Source organism: Macadamia integrifolia, chromosome 2 (genome assembly GCF_013358625.1).
Source record: "Macadamia integrifolia cultivar HAES 741 chromosome 2, SCU_Mint_v3, whole genome shotgun sequence".
Classification (NCBI taxonomy): domain Eukaryota; kingdom Viridiplantae; phylum Streptophyta; class Magnoliopsida; order Proteales; family Proteaceae; genus Macadamia; species Macadamia integrifolia.
In genome coordinates this window covers 30146817-30159202 of record NC_056558.1, presented here as the reverse complement: position 1 = coordinate 30159202, position 12386 = coordinate 30146817, and the positions used below count along the sequence as shown (strand labels likewise).

The 12386-nt window shown below is 37.2% G+C and overlaps 1 protein-coding gene across 1 annotated transcript; it reads right to left on the bottom strand.

The window, feature by feature from the left end:
• Window positions 1–1208: 1208 nt before the first annotated feature.
• On the bottom strand, window positions 1209–9571 carry LOC122056916 (probable 1-acylglycerol-3-phosphate O-acyltransferase). Its single transcript, XM_042618885.1, has 7 exons — window positions 9019–9571; window positions 8385–8621; window positions 7152–7198; window positions 5332–5450; window positions 5077–5237; window positions 1439–1548; window positions 1209–1333 (listed from the first exon to the last, which is right to left on the bottom strand). The coding sequence occupies exons 1-7, from the start codon at window positions 9204–9206 to the stop codon at window positions 1224–1226; spliced, it is 972 nt and encodes a 323-aa protein (XP_042474819.1). The 5' UTR covers window positions 9207–9571; the 3' UTR covers window positions 1209–1223.
• Between the last annotated feature and the right edge of the window lie 2815 nt (window positions 9572–12386).

Sequence of the window (12386 nt, the reverse complement as noted above, 5' to 3'; positions counted from 1 at the left end):
GCGTTATACTGCTGCACCTGCTGCTGCGTTATTACTGCTGCACCTGCTGCCTTACCCCACTGCTGCTGTAACATAATTCTGCCGGTACAAAACTGCTCTGCTGCAACTGCTGCCTCTACCTCTACCTCACTGCTGCTGCTACATACTACTGCCGTTACAATACTGCTGCCGCTGCACACTGCTGCCTTTACATCACTGCTGCTACTCTCTCTACAATTGGCTGGGTGTATCTTCTTCAACAAAAAGTGGACTACAACCTCTTTATTTTGGAGAACCTGGATTTCTTCTTCTCTCCTCAGATCTGAATAGCAGTATGGTAAAGTACTAAACTAAATCCTCCCCACCTCCCTTAATCCCTATTATATATATTGCAACCCATTAACGTTGAAGTCTGCCTTTGCCCTTTGTTTATGCCTATTTTATCGATTGTTGCATATCTAAGTTGGGTGTCTAGATGGATTTGTGCTGAACCTAATATTCATATGTCGTTTGTTCCCTTCCCCATGTCCCCACTTGAAACTTGAGTAAGAATTTATGTGTTTTTTTTGTCTAGATTAATATTGCTTTTGGCTACTTTGTTTATTAGTCTCGCTTTATCTTGCATAATTAATCGTGTTTGCTGAGATTCTTTGGTCTTATTTACCTAAGCCCCTTGAGTTAACCTACTTAGTTAGTTAATCTTGTAGGAGACCTAGTCATCTAGGAACCCCCCTACATCACAATGTCATAAATATTATAACAAAATAAACAAAAGCTGGTACTAAAAGGCTCTAATAGTAATCAGTACATGTGTACGCCAATCTATCCAAACTGAATTAAATCCTAAGCTTGGATTTAGGAGAAATGACATAACAATTTGGGAAGAGTTTGCAAGCATAAGCAACAAAGATTAAAGTAACAACATGTGCACAATGTAATAAATATAATAACAAAAAAAACAAAAGCTGGTACTAAAAGGGTCTAATAGTAATGAGTACATGTGCGCACCAATCTATCATAAACTTGGATTTAGGAGAAATGATATAACGAATTGGGAAGAGTTTGCAAGCATAAGCAACAAAGATTAAAGTAACAACATGCCTCATTCATATGCCAATTTGGAAGAAACAAATCAACAAACAAGCAGCCAGGAAAAGAAAGGGGGAGGGGGATAGAAGAACAGCGGAAACATTTCAATTCTACAATTTATAATAACCACTTACTGGTTTATGAAATAACTTATACTATACTAACCTCTGTAGAAGGGGCAACCGTGCAAATGCTCCAAAGGAAAATATATACTTCAAGCATAACTCTCCACTAGCCTTGGCAGCTAGAGTATGATATACATAATCTTACATTGCACCAAGAGTGTCAATAACTAACAACTCAGACTGCAATAAACACTAACAACTCAAACTGTAATAGAATAATAGAAAATTTTAATAAATAAAACTACCTGTAAGCAATTTGGACTCTTCCTCATTCAATACAGCACCAGTTGAATATACACCAAATCTAGCACTTGTATATCTGCGAACCAAGTCCGGACCCCAGGGGCCTAAACCTCTGCAAATAGAGTACCAAAGATCATATGTGAAAAACCAGTGGAAAACTGTGTAACCTTGCTATGCTTTACCATGTAAACTAAAATATCTGGGAAAAGAATAATGATTTGCTTTTAATGTCAGCATAAGAGCCTAAAACACATGTGACTGATGTGAGAAGCAGTGGCAGGAGATAACATTAATGATCACGTAAACCCTGCATGTGCTTGCTACAGAATTTGTAATATTGTTGGATATCTGACAGGAAAGTTCCAAGAAACTTACAATATGTAAAAAGTAGAATTTCATTACTAAAAGTAATTTATTAATACATCTGCAGTTTAGATTTCACTGTCTGTTTATAAGATACCCATCCCCAAGTTACCTCCCAAACCCTCTTTTTTAAGTCACAATCTGAAGAATACTTTCTTTTGAACTTGATGGAGATAAGTCACTTAATGGGCTTATTTTATTGCAAATAAGCGTTGGGTTGGATTATGTATGTGTTGGGCCTTTGATCCCATGGGTTTTCTTTGTAATGGGACACTTTAATGGGCCTAAATTATGAGTAGAAAGTAGGAAAAAGGAATTTAATTCATTAGTTTAATTAGAGTCCTGTTTTGAATCTATTTCCTTTGTTATTTCAGTTTCCTAATCAGTTTAGGTTTCACAGTTAGTTAGGGATTAGGTTAGGCCTTTCTTTTTTAAGGTTTGAGTTAGTTTTGAGTCTTCTATATTAGTTTGTAAGTGGTTACAACAATGAAGGGGAATTTATTAATGAAAAAAAAGATGGCTTATGTTGTTGTTGGTGAGATGCCTAAATTAGAGGGTGAGATGCCCATTCACTAGTTCTTCTTCCCCCTTCTCAATCCTCCATTGAATTCTCTTTCTTTTCTTTAGTCTCTTATTTTTTTTCTTTATTCATTCTTTCAGTCCCTGAATTTGGTTTATATTGAATTTAGTAAAGATCCTGCCTAGGATTGGATCACTTGTGATTTGATCTTACATTATTTGGTATTAGAGCCTAACCGAAAATGGTTCCAAAAGTTCGTTACTTTGCTGGACAAAGGGATACATGCTACATCCTTGATTGACTAGATTCTCTGGAGGAATATTTTGACTACTATAACATGACAGAGACATGAAAGCTTCAATTTGTTTGTTTCCGATTGATTGGTTGTGCTAGAGATTGGTGGAGAGTCCATGAAAAGCAATTCCGAGTTCAAGGACATGAGCCTAGGACTTGGGAGAGATGAAGTACGACTTAGCGTCACAATACCTCCTTACATATATCCAAAGAAGACTCTTCCCTCCACAGGATTCCCATCAGAATACATCTACAGGTCCCCAAAAGCCACCCACATGTGACAAGAGCATGAATGAATTGTTTAACCACCTGACCATTATATTGCAACAAATTGCAAAGGAGCAACAAGAGAAGACCCCTCCTACCAATGAACCAGAGTCAAAAAAGTTGAGGTTAGCGTTGAAGAAATTCCAGCAATTCCTATTGTCAAGGAAGAGCTAGTCATTGATGTTCCCATCAACGAGACTCATGTGGAAGAATTCGAAAGTAACAAGGTTGCTACAATGGACAATGAGGTTGAGACTGAGAAACTTGACACTACAACAACTGTAATGACCATGAATAGCCAAGAGGAAGATCCTAAAGAGCTTGAGATTGAAATTGTGGAGGTCAAGAACACAGTGGTTGAAGGCATTCATGTGGATGATCCCATGAATACATCTGAGGTTGTTGAAGTTGAGCATATAGAGTTCATCATCCTATTAAAGTATCTTAAAGATCGAGCTCCTCACATTCTAGACTACATCCTTATTATCAAAGAGCTACCTAAATTTTTCTACAGCTTGAAGAGGGACGCGCACCATGATATAATCACCCTCACACTCTACAAAATTTGAGGACGAATTTTTTCTAAGAGAGGGAGAATTGATGCAAATAAGACACTTAATGAACTTATTTTATTGCAAATAAGCATTGGGTTGGGTTATGTATGTGTTGGACCTTTAATCCCATGAGTTTTCTTTGTAATGGGCAACTTTAATGGACCTAAATTATGGATAGAAAGTAGGAAAACGGGATATAATTCATTAGTTTAGTTAGAGTCCTGTTTTGAGTCTATTTCCTTTGTTATTTCAATTTCCTAGCCAGTTTAGGTTTCTTAGTTAGTTAGGGATTGGGTTAGGCCTTTCCTTTTAGGGTTTGAATCAGTTTTGAGTCTTCTATATAAGTTTGTAAGTGGCTATTTATTGATTACAAAAAAGATGGCTTATGCTGTTGTGGGTGAGATGCCTAAATCAGAAGGTGAGATGCCCATTCACTAGTTCTTCTTCCCCCTTCTCAACCCTCCATCGAATTCTCTTTCTTTTCTTTATTCTCTCTTTTTTTTTTTTTTAATTCATTTTTCTATCCCTGAATTTGGTTTATATTGAATTTAGTAAAGATCCTGCCTAGGATTAGATCACTTGTGATTTGATCTTACATTAGAACTAGTCTTAAGTCTGTGGAATCACAGAACCAAATACATATTTAAGATTAGAGTAGACATGCCGGCATCGATAAAACTTCATCTACCAGGGCAATGTAAGATATTGTCTAAGAGGATATGTACGTTTTGATCAGATTTTGATAACAATAAAGAGAAGAATCCAAAAAATCTCCCAAAACTATTGTGGCTAGGAAAGCCCCGGAGATTCTATGGGAAATTGGAAAAGTCGAAGTGAGCAGTGGCTTATGAATAGGAAGATGAGGAAATAATGGACAAAGAATGTTCATATGTTGATATGAAGATTGAGGTTCATTCACTCCTTGCTCGCGGAGCAATAAAGGGCTAAATTTTTTCTTAGATGAGAGCAAGCCCAATCGATGAGGAAGAGGAGCCAAGTGGAAGCCTACTACGGAAAAATAAGAAAGAGTCTCGGCTTGACTCCAATAGGTATGAGAACTTTTTGTATAAGCTTAACTTTTTGTTTAGTATTTGACACTCATATAGCATGTACCTAGTGGATAAGCTTACAAGCACTGTCTTCACAAACTATAATGTTACAATTAAAAAAAAAAAAAAAAGGTCATATTTCTACACTTTTTCCCATTACAGTACATGTACTCTCTCTGTCCCACAATGACCAATCTGTTTGAAAAATCCCAAATTCTAAGCTGTTTAAAGCATTAACATTTCAATATTTCCTTCCAAAATATTTTTCATGCACTTATTTTTCCTGGATTTGAGATCAGGTAAAAGTTGACAAGGGGCAAGGGATAAACTTATCAAAAATCCATTACTTGACTTGCAAATGGACAAACAATTTGGGACATAAAAAATGGAAAAAAAGCCAACTATTGTTGGAAAAGAGTAATACTTTTATGCTGCTTACCAAAAAGAAAATCCGTTACGAGAACCTTCTCAAGTAGTGTAGTCATGCAAATGCATTCCAGGGAAAAGGAATAAGAATACTCATGCACGCACACACACTCAAATAGACAAACTAAGAATCAAGAAATAAAACACTATAGGGAAAAGAGAATTACCGGACAACTGTCTGAGGAGTAAAGTTAGACTCCCAAAGATGGTTCATAACAGCTCCTTTCCAAGTGGCTCTGAACTTAGTCAGCCACTCAGATTTTCCATCTGACTCGGATGAAAATCCAGCAGGTCCCACCAAAATCAAGTGCTGGATGTGCTCAGGATGCTACAGCAATATAAAGTGACCTCTTATATAAGATTAAAGCCATGATTTTCCTTCTCCTCAGACTACAAAAAATGTAGATTAAAAATATGTTCACCTTGAGGGCATACTTTGCTGCAACATATCCCCCGAAAGAATGTCCTAGTAAAATAAAATTGCTGAGATTTTTGGCTTTACGCCATTCCTCAAAGGAATCAATGAACCAAGCCTCAGTTTCTGCATTAAAATGTCAACAGAAGCGGGAAGAAGGTTATTTCATGCAGGAACTTGTCCATATCAAAATACCAATAATTCCTAATCTCCCAAGGAAAATCATGGAAAATATAAGCATGTGGCCCTGTGTAAATATACTCCCTACATTCCCCAGAGACTCTCAAGTTTGAATAATCTCACTTTCTAAAGGGGGTCTGTTACTACTTTTATAACTCCAGTATTTTCTATCAGTCTTCCAAATTCGCCCTCCATTATTATTATTAATACACTATCATCTCTCCCTATTAAATACATTTAAAATGTTAAGGGAAGGGTAAATAAGAAAATTTTAAAGCATTTAATGCTGTCATGGAAAAACAAGATGGCATACACCATAAAAAAGGGGTCTTTGTGGGACAGAGGGAGTACATTTTTAAGGAAATCATTGTATCTCTTATAGTTTGACCCTTAGTGGCATGGGTAAAGAACGATGGAGAGGAATGAAAAACACTATACATGATTGGTTGATCAATTGCACTCTTCTTATTGTTGATTTAGGTGAGAAGCATAGGCATTTGATGCTCTCTAAAACCAAAAATCCAAAACAACAATGAACAAAAGGGAGTGTTGTTCCCTACCATTTCACCTAAAAGCTCGAACTATTAGGGAAGGGCAGCATCAATGTATACATCAACACTCCCCTGCACATGCAGGCCAAGATTCCATGGTTCATGCACATGGAGCTCACACAACATTTCATTTGCGTAGCACCCTAGGGAGAAGAAAATATCGGGAAATCTAAAATATCAGGAAAACTCTTCCGATGCACTTCCTAGGAGTCAAACATTTGACCTCCCTGTTTTGATACCACGGTCATATCGGGAAAACTCTTCCGACGCACTTTCCAGGAGTGGAACATTCGACCTACTTGCTCTAATACCATGTTAGCTACCATTTCACCTAAAACTCCCCCCCCCCCGGTGTGTGCAGGTCAAGATCACATGGTTCTTGCACATAGAGCTCACGAAATATTCCCTTTGCGCAGCACCAAGGGATAAGAAAATAGCAGGAAAACTCTTCTGATGCACCTCCACAAGGAGTCGAACATTCAACCTCCCTGCTTAATACCATTTTACCTAAACGCTCGAACTTGTAGGGAAAGGCAGCGTCAATGAAATCAACAAGTACATTTTAGAGTAACATCGTATATCTTATAATTTGACACCCCCTTAGTGGCAAGATGGAGAACAATAAGAAGGAATGAATAACATCATAGACGATTGGTTGATTAATTGCACTCTTCTTATTGTTGATTTAGATAAGCATAGGCGTTTGATGCTCTCCAAGCCAGAAATTCGCAACAACAACAATGAACAAAAGGGAATACATTTTAGAGTAACATTGTATCTCTTATAGTTTGACACCCCCTTAGTGGCATAGATGGAAAACGATAGAAAAGAATGAATAACATCACAGATGATTGGTTGATTAATTGCTCTTGTCTTAGATGATTGGTTGATTAATTACTCTCTTCTTTTTGTTGATTTAGACGTGAAGCATAGGTATTTGATGCTCTCCAAAACCACATATCCACAACAACAATGTACAAAAATGGTGTTTTAGACCTCCCAAATTATCCTATTAGGCATACAATCAAATAATTTAATGATTAGAAAAGAAAAAAATATAACCATGCCAGCCTAACTTAAGTTCATAATGGCTAACCTTCAGTGCTTTTGCATGTAAAGTCAGGCCTGCTTGACCCACCCCAACTGCAATGAAAAACATATTAAGAAAAAAGATACAACAGTTGTTTCAAAGAAAATAGAGTACAAAAGAGAATGTCCATATGACAAGAAATTCTTCAGAATGAGTAATAATAAAAGGCATGCTTGAAAAAGTGAAGCATTCAAGTAAGACAAAAATGCAGACTTCAGTGTAGTTAATTCCTAGACAAGCACTTTTTTCAAGTTGACAAAAATTGTAGATATCCAATATAAAGACAAACCATAGTTGAAAAAGGTAAATAAAGCATAGATAGTTTTAGGAAAAAAAAAAGCAATTCCTCAATGTTTCTTCATAGGACATTGTGCACGTACTTTCCTTGATGATCTCTACATTGCTAGCTAACTCAAGAACCTAAAATGAAATACAATCTTTTTTAAAAATTTTGAGAGGGGGAGGGGTAAGATAGAAAACCATCACATTATCTGATGTTAACCACAAAGGAATCTGGCACAGGCCCAACACATTCCGTGACTTCTAGAAATCCTTCCAAATCGGAAGTACAAACGGACATTCTTAGATCAGGATGTCAGTATGGATGCATTGGGCTTCCTTTGGCCACCTTTTGATAAAGCTACATAAATCATATTGCATTACATGTACTCATAATTTTCACAAACCAGCCCTAGTTTGTGTATAGTTTCAGTTTGTGATGCATAAACATCTAGTATAAGGTTGAATTTTCTGTACCAGGGAAGTTGATACAAGATCATGCTAAGCTCCTTTTTCGCAAAAGAAGAGCACCACAGCAAGGGTTTACAGTAGATGGGCTCCACCAAGAGTACTGCTGATACTTTATTTTTTTCCCTTTTTGGCACACTATTTTTTTTTTTTTTTCAGTATAGTGTAGTGTTTAGTTTTGTTTAATTATTGGGTTCACTTCAATTTATCATCCCCTAAGCATGATTAGGGAGCGGGGTGGGAAGAGGTTGAATTTATTCAATGAAATGCACATGTCAGAACCATGATGTTATAAGCAATTACGAGGATGAAACAATTAACAGGCCATCTTGCAATGAGAGTTTCCATCTCCACAAGTGAGCAACAGTGGGCCATTGATTGCAGGCCAGAGGGAAGAATTTATTTTGATTTAAAATACAATCAAGACAATCATCAGAAAATTCACTAACATGAGGGGAAAAGCAAATAAGCATCAGAAAGAAATTAACTCACCCAAGCTGGTCAATAGCAATGACCCTGAAACGACTAGCAAGAGCATCAAAATTCCTGAAGAAGAACCCTTGAGAAGCAGCATAACCGTGAACCATAACAAGCGTGGGAGAATCTTCCTTACTGTCGAATGTAACTGTATTGATAAACCTAGGTTCATCACTTGAAGAACGAAACCACTTGATCTTAGACCCTGGTGGCCCAGATCCTATATTAACCTGTTCTTGAACATACGGAGTTCTGTGAAACAAGTCAATCCAGTTAATCAGCCAAAGAAACACTAATTACATAAATGGGAAATCTAGCAATGTTCAACTGGTGTTTATGTATTTTAATCAAGACCTATGGCTTTTGGGCGTAATGGTAAGGTATTTAACATCAGTATTTCTCACAAATACGGTTCCAATATTTTGATTAAGGAATCTCTATCTGAATTATTCCGGGAAAAGTTCGCAGGAAGCAGAATTCCAAGGCCAGGGTTCGTAAAGCTCGAAATTCAAAATTAAGTTCAATACATAACGTCGAAATTCAATTCATTGATAGACCGAATGCACCTAAAACGTAGAAATCTCAGTTTCAACAAAGAGAGAATCAGACGAAAGTAACAAAATTAGGGTTTCGAAGAGATGGGTCATACTTGACTAAGGAGAGGAGACGTTTCTCAGAAGCGATAATATGATCGGTTGAGGTAGGGATCCAGCGAAGAACAGAAGGCCAAGCCCATCTCGAATTGGAAGATGTCAATGATGCTGCAGAAGACTGCGCGTCAGCCTTGCTGATCTCCTCCGCCATCCTCGTCACCGAGCTCGACCACCTCCGGCTCATTACATTTAATACCAAAAAGGGTTGTCTTCAAGAGAATTTAAGTAGTCGCTTTCTTGCACTGCAAGTTTGATGGGTCGAACCAAAGCTATGTGAGATTAGAGAATTACGTTTTTGACATTTGACTTTGGCAATGCGGAGTTTCAACTTTCAAACTTTCAGGTTGATTTGAGCTCCCAGAATCCAGGCTTCTTCTCCGGCGTCAAAAGATGGATGATATGGCGATCACCGGCGAGTGCTGGTCTAGTACATCGCTTCTATCTAAAACTTCTTATAGGCTCTGTGGGTTTCATGTCCCTGCATTCCTCGGACTCTTTGCGCCTCCGGGCGTGGAATGGATTAGTTTAACTCTGCCACCGACGTATAGATGGCTCAACTATTAAAAATAAGGTGGGGCTTTTGCTTGCGTTTTTACTGTTACATGACCGTCGACGGTTAACCACTTTTTTTTTTTTAATCCAGAGGTTTCAGTCTCTCTCTTTGATAAGTTCTCTCTCCCTCTATGAGGATTTGGATCCCATCCAACATCATCCACCGATCACCCCATCCAAGAACTAGAAAGGTTTGGACAAATATCCCTAAATATTGACAAATGTTGGGATACATGATCAAGCCCCCTCTGTCCTTGAATGGTAATTAAAAAAACATTGAAGGGTGTAGTCATTGGAGAAGAGTTTGATCTAAGAAATGAGATCGTTAGGCATTGTTTGTCACAGTTGTAAATTTTTTCTTTACCAAAAAAAAAAAGTTACATTGTAAATTTTTTCGCATAAATAATATTTTATAGGGTTGTCAATCGATCAGGTCGGGCCAATCTCAGTCGGGCCTAATTGGGCTTGGTAGGTTTATATCCTTGGAACATGACCTACCTATTTAAGGATTGAGTCAGTCTTGGTCGATCTCATGTTCAGTTCGATTAGGTTCTAAGCTTTAACTGGGCTTCTCCTAATCGGGCTATAATCGGGCCTTAAATGGAGTCATGTACCAATAAAGCCTTAAGCACACTTTAAATGGTCTTTAATTATCTAAGATTTAAGATACTTTAATTTATTTTATTACATCATCAACTATTTAGAAAATACAATACACTTAATTATATTCAATAATTGATAAAAAAATAATAATATATATCCTATTTTATCAAAAAAAATACATATAAATGATCGAGCTAAACGTGTCAAGCCGAGTCGGACTTGTAAACGGGCAAGGCAAGCCGGGCTTACCCCTTGCCATGTGGTAGATTGGATAGGCCAATCAGAGTTTGGAATGTGGAAAACAAAGCATTACAAAAATTAGGGCTATCAATATGATGCATAAATCATCGTGTACTTGCCTGGGCATATATAGGGGTATGACATAGTATGATTGAGAATACAATTGCAGGGAAGGTGTTTGCTGTTTGGTTACGTGGGGGCCCATGGGAGCGTGTGCATGGGCATTCAAGGAAAGGAAATGGGGTGGTCATTTTTATTGCCCCATGTGAGAGGGTGTAGGGGGATGCTACCGAGTTGCATTCTTCTTTCCATAACTGAATTTGGATATAGTATTTACGCATGACGTATGTAAACCATTTCCTAATATCTAATAGTCAAACTTGCCAAATTAATCTTTTATTGGCACGAAGTAAGTGTATAAGATAGAAAACCTTCTCACATGACACAATAAGAAAACTTTTGGCAATATTATCGGGATTAGATTAAGTGAATTGAACACGTGACAACTAGAAAACTTTCTTAGAGATATTGATAGTAAGAAAACTTTCTTAGACATAGTAACAATAAGAAAACTTTTGGCAATGTTGTAGAGATCGGATTAAGTAAATTAGACACGTGATAACAAGAAAAATTTATTGGACACATGACAATAGGAAAACCTTTGGTAATATTGTCGGGATTAGATTAAGCGAATTGGACATGTAACATTAGGAAAACTTTTGAGAATATAGTCTGAATCAAATTAAGTGAATTGGAAACATGACAAAAAGAAGACTTCATGCAATGTTGTCGGGATCGGATTAAGCGAATTGGACATATGACAACAGAAAAAATTTCTTGGACACATGATAACAAGAAAACTTCTGGCTATGTTGTCAAGATTGGACTAAGCGAGATTAGACACGTGACAACAAGAACACTTCATGCAATAATTGTCGGGATCAGACTAAGCGAATTGGACACATGACAAATTGGACACGTGACAAGAAGAAAACTTCATGCGATGTTGTTGGGATCAGATTAAGCGAATTGGACACATTACAACATAAAAACTTTCTTGGACATGTGACAACAAAAAATACTTTTGGCAATGTTGTTGGGATCGGATTATGCAAATTGGGATATGTTAGCACAAATCAAATTGATACCTTTAGTATCCTATCCAATATTGGCAAATATGTGGTCAGTTCACGATTGGAATTGTTTGATCCAATATTCAATACCAAGATTAAAAATCGTGGTATTTGGATTATATATTACATTAAAATTGTAAAGTACGTACCCAATGCATGAGGCTCTCGCTAGTGTAGAATCTAGGGAAGGCCATAATGTTGCATTATAAGTGTAATGATTTAATATATAATTCTAGGATTGAGCGAATTGTCAGGATTAGAAAACTTTTGGCAACACTGTTGGGATAGAATTAAGTGAATCGGGATATGTTAGCACAAATTGATACCTATTGTATCCTATCCATATAAGACAAATATTTGGTCAGGCCAGGACATACATTTGATCCAATCTTTAATACCAAGATTGAAAATCATGGCATTTAGGTTATTTGTTTCATTAAAAGTCTAAAAAGGACATGTCCTATGTAGGGGTGTCAATTCCGAAACCGAACCGGTAAAACCGGCCGGACCGAACCGATAACAACCCGGACCGAACCGAACCGAAGCCTTATTGGTTCGGTTCGGTTTCAAGTATTGTAACCCCAAAACCAAACCGAACCGCACCGAAAACCAGATGAACCCGAAACCAAACCGAAATCGGCTCAAAACCCGGACCGAAACCGAAACCAAACCGGTAAGAAACCGAAACACTCCAAAATTCATTAAAAAAATTAAAATTTGAATAGTTTTGTATACATTTGTATGGAAAATCGAATTCAAACTAGACCAAAAATCAAAACCAACCCGGTTACAAATCGATTTAAGAAATCGAAGTTCAACAATTCATCATTTGGTTG

Coding starts and splice junctions, on each gene's coding strand:
- LOC122056916 (XM_042618885.1), bottom strand. CDS start 9,206: ATGAGCCGGAGGTGGTCGAGCTCGGTGACGAGGATGGCGGAGGAGATC. Junction 5,238..5,331: donor CAGCAAAGTATGCCCTCAAG/GTGAACATATTT, acceptor ATATTGCTGTAG/CATCCTGAGCACATCCAGCA. Junction 1,549..5,076: donor ACTCCTCAGACAGTTGTCCG/GTAATTCTCTTT, acceptor CTCTATTTGCAG/AGGTTTAGGCCCCTGGGGTC.